Below are 21,507 nucleotides of genomic sequence, written 5' to 3'. Positions count from 1 at the left end.
GACTTTTGTAAATTTAAAAGCCAACCGTGAGCCTGCAAAAACCTGATGGCTTCTGCCAAGTGACTCTGCAACCTTTCCGCCGACTCTGCTTTGAACAGCAGGTCGTCCAAATACGGAATCACAGTGATTCCTCTCAGTCAGAGAACCGCTGCCATTACTGCCATTATTTTGGTGAATACCCTTGGCGCTGTGGCCAGACTAAAGGGCAACGCCTGGAATTGCAAATGCAGGTCTCCTATCACAAACCTTAACAGAGCCTGATGTTCCAGATAGATAGGCACGTGAAGATATGCGTCCTGGACATCCATGGACGCCAAAAATTCTCCCTGGTCCAGGCTTAGCAGCACAGACCGTAGAGATTCCATCTTAAAATGGTCTACCCACAGATGGAGATTCAAGGACTTTAGGTCCCTGGACAGGTAGCACTGTGGCTTTAGAAAGCCGTGCCACAGAAGCATCTACCACTGGAACTTTTTCCCAGAGGTCTGCATGAGCCTCAGGCATGGGTTATAGACTTAAAAATCTCTTAGGCATCTGCAGCCTTTTATCGGGCGTTGTCCAAGCCCCTTCCAATAAATCCTGCAAACCTTCATCCACAGGGAAGGTAACAGTTTCCTTACGCTGCCTTTTAAAAACACCTTTTGCAGGAGTTTTATCCTCTACAGACAAATTCAAAGTCTGTTTAACAGCAGTAATCAAATCCTCCACCCCTGAGGCCGAAGAATCCTCAGAATCATCACCCTGATCCCAGGGGATGTCTGCATACTCTCCCTCCTCTTCAGCAACAAGCAATGGCACTGAATAAGACCTTTTAGGGGTCCCCACAGTATCACCATCAAATTTGTCTAACAACTCATTAAACCTGCTGATCCCCTTAGCAGTATCCTGCATGACCTGTAAGAAGCCAGGATCTGCCTGGGTCAGAGGCAAGGAGCCAGAGGACTGCTGAGATGATGACATAGGTCTCGGGGAAGCTACAGTACCAACACATAACTCTGCCTGTCCAGCAATGCACTAAGGCATTAACTGACCTGCCCAGGGCACTGGCCCACGCAGGTTCCGATTGCTCTAACCTCTGGGGTTCGCTCCCCATGGGTCTCACAGCAGCGCAAGTAATACACAAGCCCCCCCCCCTGGCCATCTGCTCAGGGACAAAATTCAGTGTACAAACACTGCAAGCGCTCAATGCATTAAGGGCTCCCTCCCCCAAAGCCACAGACTGTTGCTCAGACATAATGTAAAAATAAGTCACAGCGCAAAATGTACAGGCGTTTTATACATATATATCAGTCACTTATCTGTCTGAAGCTTTCACAGTGGGGAAAACGATAACCAGGAAATCCAATCACTCTGCCAGGAATGGCGCCAAAACAAAGAGTGCGGGAAGAGACCAAGTCACTGCTGCTGCGGGGTCCGTGGCTTTTGGTGCCAACCACCCCCAGACAGCCGCTCCCACTGCAGGATCTCCAAGTTCCAGTGTCTCCCCCTCTGCTGGGGACCACTTGGAACATGCCTGTAACACACTGCTGTCCTCTCATATAGGAGCTCAGTGTGTAAGCTCCGCAGAAAATGGCCGCCACCATCACAGAGCGCCTGTCCCCCATGATCCCCACCTAGCGTGAAGCCGGTTTCAGAGCGCTCCGGAGCCCAGGCAGCTTCTTAATAGAAGATGTAAGCGCTGCACAGGGAGACCAGACAGTGTCCCCTGTGCACAGTGAGCTGACAGGACGCGCTTCTGTCAGCTCCTGCTGCGCTGTCAGTGTGAGGATTCAGTTAGAATCCTCACACTGTGCCTACCTAGCTAGTGTAAAAGTTAATAAAATAAAAAACTCCTAACTAACTCTAATCCTTCGGCTGCTCCAGCAGCCCTTTAGAATAGCACCCACTCCAGTGGGCACCTAACACAAACTGAGGAGTCTGGGATGCAGAAGGGAGGAGCCTACCCTCCAAAAGCTTTAGGATAGCCGCCTGGCTCCTGCGGACCCTCCTACATCCCAATGTTGAGCTGTGTCACCAGGACCATTGAAAGAGAAAGTCTCTCTTTGAAGAATGGTATAGTTACCGCATTGAGTGTCCAATGGAGAGGTTAATCCATCTTAGGGTGGCATTGCAGCAGTGTCCTCCATAATAAGTGGCAGCGGGAGAGAGAAAGATTTTGCCTGGAATGAACGATGGTGGTGTGGTAAAGCTTAGGCGGCTGGTCTGGATCCAACAAGAAGCATTCTGTACTCCAATGCCGTATCTTCCCTTACAAAGTGCAATACTTCTCTTTGTAGATTTCTCATTCTCCACCTTGCACAGAGTCTATGGGCAGTATTCAATGAGAAAAGTTCTCCGTGTTTTGTGGAGAACTTGTGCTTTGTTCGCCTTGGACGGAGCATTTTGCTCTCCAAAAGCGAGCAACCCTATTCAATGTGAAATGTTCTCCGTCTTTCTAAGTGACTTTCTCCGTGTCTCTCCGTGTAGCAATTCTCCATCTTTTGATGGAGAGCTGGAATGTGAACTTTTAAACTAAAAGGTTTTTTTAAGAAATTTTGGTGTCAAAAAATCAGTTTTTTTTTCTGTGAAGGGGCATGTTATTTTTATTCATGTGCTTATAGCACATGAATATATATTTAATTTAAAAAAAAAATATTTTTTTTAATTTTTTTTTTTTTTTTACACAGTGCAGCCAGCAGGGGGCCGGAGCGCTCGAGCCACTCATTAGATATTCATATATTCACTGCACCCGAACGTAACTATGCACAAACAGGTGCAGTGAATACTGGGTCCCCCGCTGGCTATAGGGGGGGGGGCAGCCTGTGCTGCCTGGGTCCCGGAGAGCCCCCCTCCCCTCCACAGTCCTCTGGAGCAGCCAGGGAGACTTTAATCTCTCTGGCTGCTTCCGGCTCCCTGAAAGCTCCCTGCTCCCTGCAGGGGTTAAGACTCTCCGCGAGTGGCGGAGAGCATCAGCCACATTGAATAGAGGGAGCAGGAGTGGCAGAGAGCCCTCCGGAACACGGAGAGTGCATGGAGAGCGAAATAAAACGCTCTCCATGCACGGAGAACTTTTTCATTGAATACTGCCCTATATTACTTTTGTCCAAGTTTATTAGCTAGCTGTGAGTTTGCAGCATTGAAATATGGGGATTTTTGTAAGAACTTACCATTCTAACCCCTTTCTCTGAGTCCAGTCCGGTGACACAGCTTCACCTTGGGATGTAGGAGGGTCCGCAGGAGCCAGGCACCTATGCTGAAATCTTTCCTCTGGTTGCAGGCTCCTCCCCTTCCGCATCCCATCATGCTTCAGTTCACTTTCTAAAGCACACTAGGATACACAACTCAGTACAATGCCCGACATCTTGTATGCACAATCATATAACCATAACATGATACACATGAACGGTATGACTTACTGAGCGTAGGGGAGGGATCGCTGTGTCACCGGACTGGACTCAGAGAAAGGGGTTTGAACGGTAAGTTCTTACAAAAATCCCCATTTCTCTTTCGTCCAGTCCGGTGACATAGCTTCACCTTGGGACGTTCACGAGCCGGTATTATGGGAGGGTACACTCAGACTGCCAGTTCTCATCACTACCCGTCCAAATGAAGTGTCCTCAGACGAGAACTCATGGAACCTGTAAAATTTGGTAAAGGTGTGAACAGAGGACAAAGTGGCAGCCCTGCACTACTGCTCCGCTGTAGCTCCATGATGCAGAGCCCATGAGGAAGCAACTGACCTTGTGGTGTGTGCATTAATCCGAGAAGGAATAGGTCTACCGACCTTGGTGTAAGCAAAGGCAATGACTGACCTTAACCACCTGGCAATAGTCTGCTTAGACGCAGGCCATCCTCTCTTATGCACATCATACAAAACCAACAGATCTGTTTTGCGGATGTGCTTTACCCTTTCGACGTAAATTCGCAAGGCACGAACTAAGTCCAACTTCCTTAATTTGTCCCTATTTTTTGCCCCTTCTGGAGGGGAAAACACCGGGAGCACAATCTCCTGGTTTAAATTAAAGGAAGAAACCACTTTTGGTAAAAACTTAGGTACTGTTCGAAGCACAGCCCTATATTCATAAAAAATTAAATGTGGAGATTTAAAGGACAAACCTCCTAACTCCGAAACACGCCTAGCCAAAGCAATGGCTAAAAGAAAAGTCAATTTCCAAGAAACATTTTAGGTCAGCCGACCATAACGGTTCAAAAGGAGGGTTCTGCAGAACTGACAGAACCAACGATAAATCCCAAGGCGCCACCAGATGCCTTTATGGGGGTTTTAACCTGCTAACACCCTGTAAAAAGGTTTGAACCTCAGGCAAAATGGCTATCCTCTTCTAAAGAAGATGGATAGAGCAGAGATCTCAACTTTTAGGGACTGTAATCCCAAACCTGTAGAGAAACCATCTTGAAGGAAATCCAACAATCTGGTCACTTTGAACCTGGAAGTGTGAACCTTCTGACGCTCACACCACCTAATGTAAATTTTCCAGACTTGATGGTAATTTGCAGCACACACCGGTTTACGAGCCCTTAGCATAGTCTGGATAACTGCCCCAGACAATCCTTTCCTCCTTAGTAAGGAGGTCTCATGAGCCGAGCTAGGTCCAGGTGCGAAAATGGCCCTTGTCTTAGAAGGTCCTGACGAAGAGGAAGGGGACAAGATTCCGCTGATAACTTCAGAATGTCCGAATACCAAGACCTCTTGGGCCAGTCTGGTGCAATCAGAATTGACTGCACTTGTTGAGACTTCACCCTTCTCAATACCCGCGGTATCATTGGGAACGGAGGAAAAATGTATACCAGGTGAAATTTCCACAGAACTGTCATAGCATCCACCGTCCAAGCGGTTGGGTCCCAGATCCTGGAACAAAATTTCGGAACCTGACAGTTGGTCCTGGATGCCATTAGATCCACTTCTGGTAGCCCCAAGCGACTCACAATCTCCTAGAATACCTCCGGATGTAAGGACCATTCCCCCTCCAACAAGTCCTCTCTGCTGAGAAAATCCGTCTCGACATTCCGGATCCACGGAATGAAGACCTCAGACAGAACAGGAATGTTTAGCTCTGCCCATCTGAAAATTTTCGAGACTTCCTGCATCGCCATGCTGCTGCAAATCCCGCCCTGATGATTCAGGTAAGCCACTGCCGTGGCGTTGTCTGACTATACTCTGATCGGAAGGCCTTTCAGACAATCCTCCGCTTGTTGGAGGGTTTCCACACTGCACGAAGTTCCAAAATATTTATTGGATATCTGGATTCCTGTTTGGACCACAGGCCCTGCAACCGAAGGTGAAGGGCAACCGCCCTCCACAACCCCTGAGACTGGAGTCTGTCATTATGACCACCCAGTCCCAAAAGCAGCGTAAACACCCCAGCTGCAAAGTTTCTATGTCCGTCCACCATAGTAAGGACTCCTTTGTCTCCTGCGAGAGAAGTAACCTTTCTTGTTTTATGGTTTTCGCATTCACTGACCAACAGGAGAGGATGGTCCACTGAAGAGTTCTGGAATAAAACCTGGCAAACTGTAGTGTCTCGAAGGACGCCACCATTTTGCAGAGGAGCTTCACCCCTTGCCAAACTGTAGGCCTTGAAGCCTGCAGTAACAGTAATACCAGCTGACAAATGTCCCTCGCTTTGGACTCTGGTAGAAATACCCTGTGCAAGTGGGTGTCCAATATTACTCCCAGAAACTGCAGTCTCTGTGAGGGGATTAAATGGGACTTGGGTAGATTGAGTACCCAACTCATGTCCCGCAAGAACGGTGTTGCCACTGACAGGTGTTCCTGCAACTTGCTCTCTGACTCTGCTTTGAATAGCAGATCGTCCAGGTAGGGAATAATCACTATTCCCCTCAGCCTGAGTGACGCTGTCATGACAGCCATCACCTTTGTGAATACCCTCGGTGCTGTAGGCAGACCAAAGGGTAGAGCCTTGAACTGCAAATGGGTCATCCCTATTGCAAAGCGAAGTAAGGATTAATGGTCTGTGCATATGGGTATGTGAAGATATGCATCCTGAATATCTACCGATGCCAAAAATTCCCCTGGCTCTATACTGCCAAGCACTGAGCGCAGAGAATCCATGGTTTAAGGACTTCAAATTTAGTATAGGTCTGACTGACCCGTCTGGTTTGGGTACCAAAAAAAAGGATTGAGTAAAAAACCTTTCTTGCGTTCCTCCTGAGGAACTGGGACCACAACCCCCTTTTCCCTGAGAGACAACGCCGCCACCAAAAGGGCCGTGCACAAACTGGCTTCTCTTGGGAAAGGGGTTGGAACAAATCTCCATAGAGGATTCCCCCTGAGATTTATCTGATAACCTCTTGAGACAATTGAAAGAACCCAAGGGTCTGAGGTTCGAATATTCCATTTCTCCCGAAACTGCAGGAGGAGCCCCCCACTTTGAGGGCAGAACGGGGAGCCTCCACCCCGTCATGCAGAGGATTTTTCCTCTCCTTTAGACACCTGCCTCTTTCCAAATCTGGATTTGGAAGCTTTTCCTTTACCAGTTGGGAATCTACCTTTTCCCGCCTGTCCTTTGCTGGGCACTCCCCCTCGAAAGGACGAGCAAAAAGCAGGTTTGAAAAACTCCAAATTTTGAATCTGAAGCTTTAGTAGTGGTAGGAAGAATAGTACTCTTCCCCCCTGCGGCCTGCTTTATGATGGACGATAGTTCAGAATCAAAAAGCAGTTCCCCTTTAAAAGCCAAGGACTCAAGGGATTTCTTTGATTCACTATCTTCATCCCAGGCCTTAAGCCAAAGGGCTCGCCTTGCAGACACAGATGTAGCGGACACCTTAGATGCCACCTTTGCGCCTTCTTCACCAGCCTCAGTGATGTACTCTGCTGCACATCTGAGTTTCTCGGCTAATAGAAAAGCCTCAGTCAGGCCGCAGCAGATCTCCCAAAGCCTCAGCCCACTTAATCATTGCTTTGGCTACCCAGGCTGAAGCAATAATGGGATGGAGAGTATAGCCTACTCCTTCAAAGACTGCCTTAGGGCATCCTTCCACCTTTTTCTCTACCGGGTCCCTGAAGGCTGCACCACCCTGGACCGGCAAGGCTGTGGTTTTTGACAATCTTGCTACAGGAGCGTCTACTAACGGGACTTTTTCCCACAACTTAACATGCTCCTCAGGCATGGGGTACATATTTGCAAACCTTGTAGACAGTCACCTTTTTATCTGGAAACTTCCAGGCTTCTCCCAACAAGGAGACCATACCTTCATCAGAAGGGAATGTAACAGACTCTTTACGCATTCTTTTAAACACACAATGCGCCTAAACCCTGTCTTCTTCAGACAGGTCCAAAGCCTATTTCACAGCAAGGATTAAATTCTCAATGCCTGGGACAGAAGCCTCAGCCTCTTCCCTTTCTTCCCATGTTAAATCGTCCTCACAAACACCATCATCATCAGAATCCACAGATAATAGAGCAGGTGTAGCTGAAGGCCGTCGAGAGGAAGGGCTATCGGAAGGTTTTGCAAACTTTGCAAATCTTATGAATCCTTGTGCAGTATCCTGAATGACCGGCAGTAACATGGGATCCCCTTGCGAAGGGCAATGGATCCCATAGAAGTGTGGGAGGATGAACTAGGGTCAGGAGACTTAATAAGGCTGTCCCTTTGCCTATTGAGAGCCTCAGCCAAGGTATTCATAGACCTCCCCAACGCAGCAGCCCACGGCGGTTCTTGTTGCTCAGACGTCTGGGCATGCATATCACTGGGCACAGTATCACAAGCAGGGCAAAGGTCCCCTTGATCCAACTGTTCACATGTTAATTTTACTCCGCATAATCTGCAGTATAACAACATGCCACGTACCCCCCCCCCCCCGCAGCAGCATCATCATCACTCGTGTCAGTCATATTTAACCCACAGTGCACAATGTCAGGCAAAGTACAAGGCAATGTATACAGTGTACTTATCTGTCTGCTTGCCGTAGGTGACTTCAGCGTCAGCGGGGTAGCGCTTTCCCAGAGAAACTGTAATTTCTGTAGTGTGGATCAATCAGCCAGGCTTCAGCTCTGCAGCATGGAGAGAAATGGCACCAGCACACAGAGTAGGAAGAGACCAAGTCTCTGCTTCAGCAGGGTAGGATAACCTGATTGGCGCCCTTTCCCTCTTTAGCCGCTCCTACAAGTGTTTCTCCTCACCTCCAGTGCCTCCCCTTCTTTATGGGATCACTTGGAGTCTGTAATAGACTTCACTTCCCCAGAGGGATTTCAGTCTATAAACCCTCCAAGATGGCGGCTGCCATCGCGGGAGGTCTGTCCCCCACGATCCCCTTCTAAGTAAAGAGACGGTTTCAGACGCTCCCAGGGCCCAGGCAAACCTCTTCTTTAAATGACGGCAATAGCGTCCATCTGTGCACAGGACAGAACGCGCTTCTGTCAGCCTCTGCTGCGCTCTCAGTGTGCGCTCAAGTTAATAAAATAATAAAAATTCCTAACTATACTAGTAAAAATTCCAAAGAAAAAAATCGGTGGCTGCAGGAGCAGCCCAGCATAGCACCCACTCCTGTGGGCACCTAAAATGAACTGAAGCATGATGGGATGCAGAAGGGGAGGATCCTGCAACCAGAGGAAAGATTTCAGCATAGGTGCCTGGCTCCTGCAGACCCTCCTACATCCCAAGGTGAAGCTGTGTCACCGGACTGGACGAAAGAGAAATACTTTTTTGCTGCTTGCTTCACCATTCCTTCGGACTTCCCGCAGATCAACAGATCGTCCAGATATGGCCATATCACCACTCCCTGCATCCTTGTATGCACTCAGGAACAGTAGATGGTGTTCCAGAATGTATAATCTTAGAATTTTCGTGTTTATGGTATACAAAAAACACAGGAAATAAGGAGTCTTTTAAAACTATTGACGCCATGAAATCTTGCTCTTTTACCACCAGTAAAAGTAATTTCAAAGTCTCAATTACTGAATTTGTTCAGAACTCCGAGAAAGGTCTTGAATTATTTGACTTAAGGCCTTGACTACTACTTCCGTTGATGGATCTCTTGACCGCATAAACCTTTACAGGAACGCACTTGAACTCCAGTCGGTAACTCCCTGAAAGAACTGACAGTGTCCACTTGTCTGTAGTTACAAAGCAACATAGTAATTAAGGCTTAAAAAAGACGTTTGTCTATCGCGTTCAACCTATTTGACTTGTATCTACTGACTTTAGTAAGTCATATCAATAGGATTCCCTTAGTGGGCAAAAATCTCTCCAGTTTCCTCTTCTTAATTAATTCAATTAAGTATGGAATTTATTTTCCTCGAGCCTCAGTACATGCACGCGTGTCCTAAGTATAGACCTGTTGGGAATCTAATGGAACTGGGAGATAATTTGTTCACTAATTCTGTATTTGAACATACTGATTCATATCACCTTCTCAACCTCCAGGGAAAACATATTCAGCCTGGTTAACTTTCTTTGAATTTACTAGCTTAGTCCCCCTTCTCTTTACCGGTTCCAATTCATTTATGTCCTTTTTAAAGGAGAGGCACTATCACATTGGCATCTGCTTTTGCTCATGCACTTGAGCAGTGTGCACCATTACCCAGTTTTTCATCTATGATAACCCCAAGTCCTTCTCTACAGCAGAGTTCTCTATAATAACTCCATTTAGCCCATTAGTAGCTTGTTGATTTTGTTCTCATAATGAATTACTTTACATTTATCAACGTTAAACTGCATTTTACGCCTTTCCAGTTTAATTAAGTCACTTTGTAGTGTATCCACATTCTTTCCTGAGTTAATTTCCTTACTCAATTGTGTCATCTGCAAATATTGCAATTTTACTCACTATGTCACTTCCTATATCAAGGTGGGTCCCAATATTGACCCTTGTGGGACTCCACTTTGGACCTTACCCCAGCTGGAATGTATGCCATTTACCACTACTGTCCCTCACTGTGCAACCAGTTTTTAATCCAATTACAAATTTTATCTACTAATCCTAAACTACCTAGTTTTATAAATAAAACTTGTATGAGGCACGTGTCATAAGCTTTAGCGAAATCACAAAGTATTACATAAGATTTCCCTAAGTCCAGCCCCCTACTAACTTCCTCATAGAAGTGAATTAAATTAGTCTGACATGATCTATTATTGACGAACCCATGTTTAGCCTCACTTAGGGAGAGAAGCCGGACTGGGATCAGGAATCATGGGGGGGGGGGGGGGGGGGGGGGGAAACAGAGAAACAGACAAAGTCCTGGGACATAAAAAGGGTATAATCGGGGGTAACTCTCAGGGTGCACCAGGAATGTCATGTAATAAAATGTTATGTTGTAACAGTCACGTTACCCCATTACAGTTCTTAGGTACAGATGATCTTAGTATACGGGAAGGAGGGAAGGACAGAGGAAGAATTCCCAGAACTATAAATAGGGCAGGCAGTGTGCATGGTGGGAAGGGCTGTAGAGAGTCTACTGAAGGGGAGAGGGGAAAGAGGAAGCTAGAAAAGAATTCAAATGGGTCCTGGGGTGAAACTCATCACAACATTAGAGCCATATCTAAAAATAACCATAAATTAAAATGCTTACTGGCTAATGCAAGAAGCTTAGTGAGTAAAATCAGGGGAGCTAGAAACGGTGATCAGTAGAGACGACTACGACATCATTGGTATTACAGAAACATGGTGTAATGAGTCGCATGACTGGGCATTAAACATGGAGGGATATACACTCTACAGGAAAGACAGGGGAATTAGAAGGGGTGGGGGTGTGTGCCTATATGTAAATAACAACTTAACATCATGTGAGATGACAGAGATAACCGACAATAATAAAGAGATAACCGACAATGGGCAGAGATAACCGACAATAATAAAAAAAATAATTATAATATAATCATCAAATCAGGGTCAGGTATTAATTATGGGGGATTTTAATTTAACCGACATTGATTGGGAAAACGAAACAGGTAAATCAGCAAGAAGCAATGGGTTCTTAAGCTTACTTAAAGACCAGTTTATTACACATACGGTAGAAACTCCAGCTCGTGATGAGGCACTCTTTGGACTTAGTATTAACAAATAACACAGACTTAGTTTCAAACACAAAAGTAATTGAACAATTAGGGAACAGTGATCACAATATGGTTTCACTGGAAATCAACTTCAGTAAATTACATCAAAAAGGATCTTCAAAAATACTAAACTTCAGAAAAGCGAACTTTGAATTATTCAGGGAAGCCCTAACAGGAATTGGGTGGGAAACGGTTATGGAGGGAAAAAATGCAGAGGAAATGTGGGATACTCTAAAAAAGGTGCTTGATTCACTAACTATTGAATACATTCCTAAAGTAACTAAAGGTAAATTCAATAAAAAAAGGCACCATTGTTGGACAAAAAGTAAGGTCAGCTATCAACAATAAAACAAAAGCATTTAAATTCTATAAAAATAACTTGAATGAGGAGGCGTTCGCAAAATACAAAGAACCAAACAAAACTTGTAAAGGGGTAATCAAAGCAGCTAAAATATTATATGAAGAGTGCATAGCCACTGAAAGCAAAACCAACCCAAAGAAGTTTTTTAAATACATAAATAGTAAACGTTTAATTAAGGAAAACATAGGCCCACTAACTGATACTAGTGGAAAAAGTGTTACTGAGGACAAGGGAAAAGCAAAACTGTTAAATGAGTTCTTCTCATCAGTATTTACTAAGGGAGAGCAGACTGTGGAACGAACATTTACCACAAACGGGACAAATAAGCCAGATCTCATTGTGGATTTCACTCCAAAGGAAATAGTACTGAGGCTAAGCAAACTCAAAATAAATAAATCACCAGGGCCAGATGGGAATTATCCGAGGGTATTAATGGATTTAAGGTATGAACTAGCTACCCCCCTACATTATATCTTTAGAAAGTCACTATCGTCCGGTATAGTACCAAAAGATTGGAGAATAGCAGAGGTAGTGCCAATATTCAAAAAAGGAAGATCCCACCAATTACAGACCCGTTAGTTTAACATCAATTGTGGGTAAACTATTTGAAGGATTTTTAAGGGATGGTATCCAGGAATATTTAGACCATCACCGTCTACTCAGTTCTAACCAACATGGGTTCGTGAAAAACCGTTCATGCCAAACTAATCTACTAGGGTTCTATGAAGAGGTTAGCAAAAACCTCGATAATGGAAATGCTGTAGATGTGATTTTCCTAGATTTCGCTAAAGCATTTGATACTGTCCCACACAAGAGATTGATTAATAAAATGGAGAACCTAGGATTGGGTGAAAATATCTGCAGATGGGTAGGGAATTGGCTATGTAAGAGAGAACGAAGAGTGGTTGTGAATGGTGCCGTATCAGATACGATACCGGTACTAAGTGGAGTGCCCCAGGGTTCGGTTTTTGGGCCCATTCGGTTTAACATTTTTATTAACGATATTGGGATAGGGTTACTCAGCAATGTATCCATCTTTGCGGACGATACAAAACTTAGCAAAGTCATCAAATCATCAGAAGATGTCACCATGCTTCAAAATGATCTTGCAGTTCTAGACGAGTGGGCAAAAAAATGGAAGATGAGGTTCAATGTAGATAAATGTAAGGTTATGCACCTTGGTAAACACAACCAGTGTGCAAGTTACAACCTTAGCGGAGAGGAACTGGGTAATTACATACTTGAAAAGGATCTAGGAGTCCAAATAGACAGCAAACTGGGATGTAGTGCCCATTGTAACGTAGCTACAAAAAAGGCCAACACAATTCTGGCATGTATTAAGAGGGGAATGGAAACTAGGGACTCAAGGGTAATTATGCCACTGTATAAAGCATTGGTGAGACCTCACCTCGAGTACGGGGTGCAGTTCTGGGCCCCACACTATAAAAAGGATATCATAGAATTAGAAAAAATCCAAAGGCGAGCAACAAAGCTTATTAGAGGAATGGAGAATTTAAGCTACGGGGAGAGATTAAGCAATTTGGGACTATTTACATTGGAAAAGAGACTTTTAAGGGGGGACATGCTCAACATGTACAAGTATATCAAGGGCCAATATAAGGACCTGTCACACACCCTCTTTTCTACTAGAAAGGAATCTAGGACACGAGTATAGATTAGAAGAAAAAAAATGTCATTCAGCTAGTAGAAAGAATTTCTTTACGGTCAGAGCAGTCAAACTCTGGAACTCTCTTCCCAGAGAGGTGGTAACGGCTGGCTCATTAAATGCGTTCAAGGCAAAGTTGGACAAGCATTTACTGGATAAAAACATCCATGGGTACAAATAAGAAATATAATCTGTCTGTAAAATATCAGAACCTACCAAATCAGCAATGGATATCTATACCAGGTTGAACTAGGTTGAACTAGGTTGAACTAGATGGACTAGATGGACTAAAGTCTTTTTTCAGCCTTACCTACTATGTAACTTATCACCTTCTCCTTTTCTAAGAATTTTATATGGGGAAAATATAATTTTCAGGGTTAGTTTTGCTACCTTTCTTCCATATTGGTACTACGTTAGCAATGCGCCAGTCCCTTGGTACTGTCCCAGAGTTTATTGATTCCTCAAATATCATATATAATGGTAGTGCCATGACCGAACTCCATTATTTTAGTATCCTAGGGTGTATTTCATCTGGGCCAGGAGATTTATTACTATTTAGGTTCTGTAATTTTTGACCATTTTTCTCAAACATACAGTTTGGGAGTAATCAAGATCTGAGCATTTAATCTCTGGGAGATCCTCTGAAGATTCTTCCCTTTTAAATACCGAAGCAAAGTACAAGTTAAAAAGGATTTCACTCCATTTTGCCATGCCGTGCCATACCCTGCGGACAGCGCTTGATTGGAACAATTTCCTCCTCCAAAATGACAATGACCCAAAGCACACCTCCGAACTATGCAAGAACTATTTAGGGAAGAAGCAGGCAGCTGGTATTCTGTCTCAACTGGAGTGGCATAATCCAGTCACCAGATTTCAACCCCATTGAGCTGTTGTGGGAGCAACTTGACCGTATGGCACCCATCAAGCCAATACAACTTGTGGGAGGTGCTTCAGGAAGTGTGGAGTGAATTTTTTTCAGATTACCTAAACAAATGAACAGCTAGAATCCCAAAGGTCTGCAATGCTGTAATTGCAGCAAATGGAACATTCTTTGCCGAAAGCAAAGTTTGAAGGACAAATTATTTCAAATAAAAATCATATCTAACCTTGTCAATGTCTTTGACTAGATGTTCTATTCATTTTGCAACTAATTTGATAAATAATTCAGTTTTCACGTAAAACACTAAATTGTCTGGATGTTTGAACGGTAGTGTAACTACAGTAGGATGCACAAAATTTACTAATTTGATATGACACTTGTATATAAAAGTCTGTATGTGGAGCAGAATAGAACATGTATAAAAAAAAAATTCTATCTATGTCTCAAATACACAGGGCAGCACTCCTCCATGCAGTATGCAAATATTCCAAAATATAGAAATGAAGTTGGTGCCCTCCATACAGCACAGATCTAAGTCCAGCTGTGAAATACAAAACCAATTGAATGGCAGCACCAGATCACAAACTGACACCAGGCAGGCGAGTTTGCCAAGGTTTCAAAGCCTAACACGGCTTCTTTATCAAGGTACAGCAGACAAAAAAACATGTCTTCTGCACCTTGATAAGGCTTTGAAACATTGGCAAACTCACCTGCCTGGTGTCAGTCAGTATTCCAGTGCCGCCGTCCAATAAACACCAATCATACTCTTTTGTATTTTGCGATTCTGGACAGTAGTGAAATTGGCACTACTTTGAGAGTCTTTATCAGGCAGACTGACCTTACAGCAGCACAAGAATGGTATGTATGCATATAAAATGGCTGATATATCGGGAACATTGGCCAGTGCGTATACATTTAAGATGCATGACTAGGTTACCTTACAACAGGGATGGGGAACCTTCGGCCCTCCAGCTGTTGTTAAACTACATATCCCAGCATACCCTACAGCAGTTTTAGCATGGCCAAATAGCAAAACTGTAGCAGGGCATCCTGGGATGTGTAGTTCAACAATAGCTGGAGGGCCAAAGGTTCCCCATCCCTGCCTTACGATTTGAAGGTTTTTCAACATGTTGGAACAATAAAATGGAAATATTAAAAAGGTTCATCTTAAATCTTAATCTTTCATTCCATAACAAAGATCTGAAAGTTTCTTACATCAGTATCCAGAAGATTCACCATGCTCGTCTCTGCCACTTCTTTAGACTCAATGAACTTTTCCAAGGCTTGTCTTAGCTCCTCATCTGGAATCTTTCCCTGACGCTTTTTTTTATAGTCATAATCCAGTCTGCGACCCTCTAGTTTCTTCAGGTGATGCTGAGAAGAGATGACAAGAGTTAGTCTTCGAGGCATTATTCTTCAATATTGAGGAAGAAAAACATTCACATAAATTAATAGTTAAACAAATCAACCTGGACTTGCTGAATGATGCAGGCAGCAATTTATTAGCTCCCTTAAATAAACTATGCAATGTTACAGACCAATTTCACAGTTCAAAAAAAAAAAGGCATAGTGCGATTTGGGCTTCTTTCACACAATTTTGATGCATAGGGCCGATAAATCATTTGAAAAGTGTCAAATTCTGTCCCTTATTTCAGATTTCGATTCTTGGTTCTGTGAGCATTAGATCGGATCCAGAGATGGTTACTGCTGCAATAAGGATAAATCATATCCCGCAGAGGTGAATGGGATCACATGAGATACATCGTGACCACATACGATATATCTTAGGTGATCTCACGGCCAGGGAGTTGCTGAGGGATGCAGCCTCGGCTTTGTGTATGAAGTCTTAACTGGAGCCAAAGTGTTACCAATACTAAACGTAACAGTTCTGTGCTTCTAAAGATTAAGTAATGGAGGATGATCTTGTTTTAGGGCAGTGGTTCCCAATCCTGGTCCTCAAGTACCTCCAACAGTGCATGTTTTCCAGGTCTCCACACAGAATCACAAGTGATCTAATTAGCTACACCTGTGGATCTTTTAAAATGTGCCTGAATAATCTGTGCACCTGCTGGGTGACCTGGAAAACATGCATTGTTGGGGGTACTTGAGGACCAGGGTGGGGAACCACTGTTTTAGAACATAGAAACCAAACCAAAACATAGAAACCCCCGAAACATTCTGAAAAACAACGGTTTTCGGAACACACGGATAAGGGAGAAGCAACCTGTAACTAACTGAAATATTCATACAATGTACTTAGTGTAGCAGTTTCTAGGTTTTATTTTAAGACATACTAATTTTTTTCGTATGGTTGGAAGGAGGGAGTCTTAACCCTATCAAGCTCAAACTTTTCCACATTACAGCTTTGATTTGCATGGAGGGAAGCAAAAAAACTAATTAGGAAAATGACTACTGAACAAAAAAATCCTCATTAATCATACAGCTATCAATATATATTATTTCTAGAAGGTGATTTTTGGTGACAACCGCTTTCCTCCCTTCATACTTAACCAAATTCGATAAATGAGGTACCATTTTAAAGATTAAGTTCTCAACTTAGAATAAATGGTTTGTTTAGAATTACAAATTGGATTGTTTGTTTAAAAATCAAATTCAAAAATTGACTTTGGGCCCTAGACTTCTTTCCCTGGATGAGTCGATACGGCACAGCTAAGATGATCAGTTTTGCTCAGCTACTCGAAATGGCTAGAAATTACCTGGTTCTTCTTTCATTCTACTACAAACCACCAACCTATAAAAAGGAATCATTTTATTTTCATGTAAAATTTTCATACGGGCCACCTAAATAATGCACACCTTTTTTATTCTATATTACACGAGAGGTATGGCTATAGAATAAAAGGGAATGCATTATTTTTTAGTCCAACCAAGCTATGAGTCAATAATCTATTGTGTGCCTTCTAATAAGATGCAGCAAAGCACAAGTTTTGCTGCATGTGGAGGGCTGTATAACCTGGTAAAGAACTAATTTCTTTGAGCACAGAATTTGAAGTGTAAAGCTGGGTAAAGACTTAGGGATTCCTGCGGCCACCGATATAGTTAACTGTATCGGCGGTGGCATAGGACAACAAGATTGTGTGTAAACACTGATTTAATTCACAATATCGGTCAGTGACATCACCTATTCCCTACATGCAGTAACATAGTAATTAAGGCTGATAAAATACATTAGTCCATAGAGTTTAACCTATCTAACTTGTAACTACTGACTTGAGTTAGTCATATCTACAAGATTCCCTTAGTGGCCAAAAATGCACACAGTTTTGATTTAAATTCATTAACAATAGTTGCTGTAATCACCCCCACCGGCAATGATGTCCAGAATTGTACTGCTCGAACGGTGAAGAATCCTCTTAAATTAGTACGGAATTCTTTTCCTCGATCGTCAGTACATGCCTGCGTGTCCTAAGTATAGGCCTGTTAGTGAACAAATCATGTCCCAGTTCCATAGGATTCCCAATCCTGTATTTTAACATACTAATATCACCTCTCAACCTCCGTTTCTATCTTTGAATTCTAGTGATTTGAGACCTTTTACTAGCTTAGACGCCCTTCTCTGTACCTGTTCCAATTCATTTATGTCCTTTTTAAGGTGCGGTGCCCAGAACTGAAAACAATATTCAAAGTGTGGTCTCATCACTGCCTTGTAAAGAGGCACTATCACATTGGCATCCCTTGAATCCATACCCCTTTTAATGGATGCTAGTGTCCGGTTTGCTTTTGCTGCTGCACTTGAGCAGTGTGCACTATTACCCAATTTTTCATCTATGGATGACCCCCAAGTCCTTCTCTACAGCAGAATTCCCTATAATAAATCAATTTAGCCTATAAGGAGCTTGTTCATTTTTGTTCCCATAATAACAGTACTTTACATTTTTCAATGTTGAATTTAAGTCACTTTGTAGTGTTTCCATATCCTCACGAGTTAATTTCGTGCCGGCCGCAAATATTGCAATTTTATTCATTATGTCACTTCCAATATCATTATCCACTTGAGTGTTATGCCCGGAAACTTCTCGGGATCAGCTGTGCTGCCGCAGCGGGCTGTCCCGGAAAATTTACGGGCATACCACTAAAATGAAGGTGTGCATCACCTGTCCGGGCATCCCCCCAGTGGCCACTCTGCTGTCCCCTACCCTCCCCTCAATTCCCCCTCACCTCTCAGCTACACCGGAGCTCCCCTGCCCCCGCCGCCATTAGTTTTAGTGATTGACAGGCGGGAATGGCTCGGGAGAGCTCAGGCACCGAGTCCTCCTGAGCCGCCGCGAAACATCCCCGAGCCTGCTGCCTGTGTGACAGGCGGCTGGGGCAGCGGTGACAGGGGAGCGTACTAATGCTGTAGCGAAGGTGAGGGGGGGGGGGGGAGCGGAGGTGAGGGGGGGAGGTTACGGGCGGCTTCTGATGATCTATGGTAGGTTTTGCTGGGGCAGGACAAACCACCACTCAAGGGGTTAGTGAATATATAAAACAATATGGGTCCCAATATTGAACATTGTGGGACTCCACTTTGGACCTTACTCCAGCTGGAATGTATGCCATTTACCACCACTCTTCACCAATTTTTTATGCAATTACAAATTTTATCTCTTAGCCCTAAATTACCTAGGTTTCATTGATAACCTTTTATGAGGCAGTGTCAAAAGCTTTAGCAAATCAAGCAGTATTAAATCAACAGATTTCCCTAAGTCCAGCCGCCTACTGACTTCATCATAGAAGCTAAATAAAACTAGTCTGACATGATCTATTTTTGACGAACCCATGCTGAGCCTTACTTATCACTTTCTCCTGTTCTAAGAAATTTTGGATACTATCTCTTAGTATGTACCCAGCTTTACTTTATAGATTTAAAAAAAAAAGTCTAAGAAGGATGAAATGCTCCAGGATAAAGTACCACCAATTTTTTTTTTATTTCTTACACAGTCAGAATACACAAGGAAAGCAAGCAGAAGACATGTCACAGCATCACAGTTTTCAATAAGTTGGTACAATACTCCAGTGATGCTTACCATAGCCCAGCCCAAACTGCTAGGGCACAGGGATAAGGGCCCTGATGGTTGACACATTTTTAAAACTGGTTAACAAGTGTTGCTCATCAGCCTGTGGTTCAGATATGATCTTAAAAACACCTGGACTGGATACCATTTTAAGCAAGGTAAATTTATGCTGTGCTGACCACACCTCCCCAATTAGCTTGAACCACCCTGGTTAAAATAAAAATGCTCCAGGCGAGATCTCTGCATCACCTTCAACTATTTGTGCCATCTGTTTGTGAACACACCCCAGCACAACATTCCAGACTTCCCAGTCTACACCCCAGGGTTATTTGGAGGGTCAGGATCCACAAATTTCCTAGAAAGGGCATCTGCATAGAGGTGCTGTAGATTTTGGTTTCTATAGAATGTGAATGGTTTGTGTTCTGGATTTGTAACAACGGTCATCTGATAGCTATTCCTATGTAGATCATTTTAACACCAAACATCAATGGTTTTGGAAGCATTTTTATTGCAAACTATTTGTTAGTTAAAGATCAAGATCCTTCTCCCTTTGTCAGTGTTGCAATAAAATGGCGGAAATTAATGCGCTAAGGTGCCTAGGTGTATTTCGACTGACACATCACATGATTTACTTGATCTGCGATAACACTCAATTACCAATGGCCATTCAGACGATGTTCCACAGGAATCAAAAGACCCATACAATGCCAAGAAAACATCCCCCAAACCGTAATATTGCCTCCACCAGCTTGAAGTGTTGTGGCAATGCAGTTGGGGGTCGATGCTTTTGTGCTGTTTTCTCCATATTGGCACCCTGTCATCTGCATGGTGTAATTAAGCACGTGATTCATTGGACCACATGACCCTTTTCCAGTCATCCACTGTCCAATCCTTGTGCTCCTTTGCGAACTGGAGATGTCTGCTCTTGTTCAAGGCAGACAGTAGAGGTGTTCAAACAGGTCGTCGGCTTCCATAGCCTATAGGGTGTAATGTGTGGGGGATAGTCCATTCAGAGACCTTCGCAGTTGCTCCTTGATTAAGTTCCCCTGCAATTTGATGTACTGTTGCTCTTCTGTTGGACTGGACAACTTTGTCAAGTCTCCTTTCAGATTAAGCATTCAGTAGCCTGTGACGACCACAAGCCTGACATTGAGACCCAGTTTTCTGCTTGGTAGTCCACTCTTTGTTAACATTAATAACTGCTGCTCTCGAACACTTCACAAGTGCAGCCGTTTTGCTGATACTGGTTCTGACGGTTCGAGCGCCTACAAGGTTTCCACTTTGTACACCCTCCCAAAAGTGCACAAAACCCTGGAGTGCCCCCCGGACGACCACTTATTGCAACCAGTGGTGCAAAATGAACCAACCTTCTTGAAGGACACTACTGAGTTATTGATTACACTCAATCAAGTAGGCCCTCCACCAGAAATGTGTGTATTGGCCTGTACTGATGTAGTGTCCGTTATATACAAACATTCCCAATGAAAAGAGTCTCCTCGCCACCATTAAGCTACTGGCAAACTCACACTATCAAGGCTCTGACATTTCATTCTTTATTGAATTACAGGAGAAAACTTTAAAGAACAATTACTTTATGTTCAACAATGAGTACTACATCGAATTGCTAGGATGATATATGGGGTCCAGTGTGGCCCCTATATCCGCCAACGTGTACATGTTTGCAATTAAGGATGCGCTGTTTCTGCAGAACACTATCTTTGCTGATCTACTATTATTTACCTGTAACACAGACGACATCCTTGTCATCTGGGCAGGATCACAAGTTGATTTCAAAGATCTGATGATGTCCATTAACCAGATGGATGAAACCATCCACTACATGTACAATATGTACATGTACTGATTTTGTTGACTATTAACTACTTGGATGTCAAGATCAGCAGAGTATAAAATCATATTAAAACAAAAATATATATTTTTCAAGGACACAGACTGAAACACGTTCCTCCATGCCAACAGTTCGCATCCAATGGCCCTTAAGAAAGGCTTGCATTTTTGCAATTTTTACGCATCATCAGTAATGATGCACAAGCGGCAGCTCAGATGCATGTCATGTTGGCTAAATTTTTAACTAGACTTTATGCTAAAAATTACTTGTTGTCAGCTAAAAACTAGGTCCTAAAAAGGAGTCGAGAATCAGGTTTGTCTTCTACTACTAAAAATCAAACAGAAGCCTTTACCATTAGTTATGACCTTCTCTACTATATACTCTAAATTATTTCTACCAATTCTAAAAAATATTGTTCGATGGTAACTACGGACAAAAGTCTTAAATTCTTCCTGGGTTGCACAACACTAAAATCCTAAATTATTACAAAAGAGGCCATAATCTTAAGGAGTGGCTTGTCAGAAATGACATAGCCATTGCCCAAAGTGTCTCCACTAGTACATTTCTAAGTAGAAAGCATGGTGTCTTATAGGTGTACCGGATGTACGACTTGTCGATATATGGAAACTGGCAATTACATTGACCATCCCCATTCCGGCCAAAGGATACCCATCAAACATATTTTGTCTTGCAACATGCGGATACCTTTACATTGGAAAGACT

At 43.4% G+C, this 21,507-nt stretch overlaps 1 protein-coding gene across 1 annotated transcript in view; it reads right to left on the bottom strand.

Moving 5' to 3' along the window:
* The window catches only part of SH3GL1 (SH3 domain containing GRB2 like 1, endophilin A2), a 140,801-nt gene that overhangs the window by 23,426 nt on the left and 95,868 nt on the right, over positions 1–21,507 (bottom strand). Inside the window, exon 6 of the mRNA XM_083179331.1 lies at positions 15,136–15,294. Within this exon, the coding sequence (XP_083035457.1) occupies positions 15,136–15,294 (159 nt within the window). The remainder of the gene's footprint in view (positions 1–15,135; positions 15,295–21,507) is intronic.

The sequence above is a fragment of the Crinia signifera genome, chromosome 1 (assembly GCF_055691185.1).
Source record: "Crinia signifera chromosome 1, ASM5569118v1, whole genome shotgun sequence".
NCBI classification, from domain to species: Eukaryota; Metazoa; Chordata; class Amphibia; order Anura; family Myobatrachidae; genus Crinia; species Crinia signifera.
Note: the sequence above shows the minus strand (reverse complement) of the source record. Positions and strands in the feature narration are given on the sequence as shown.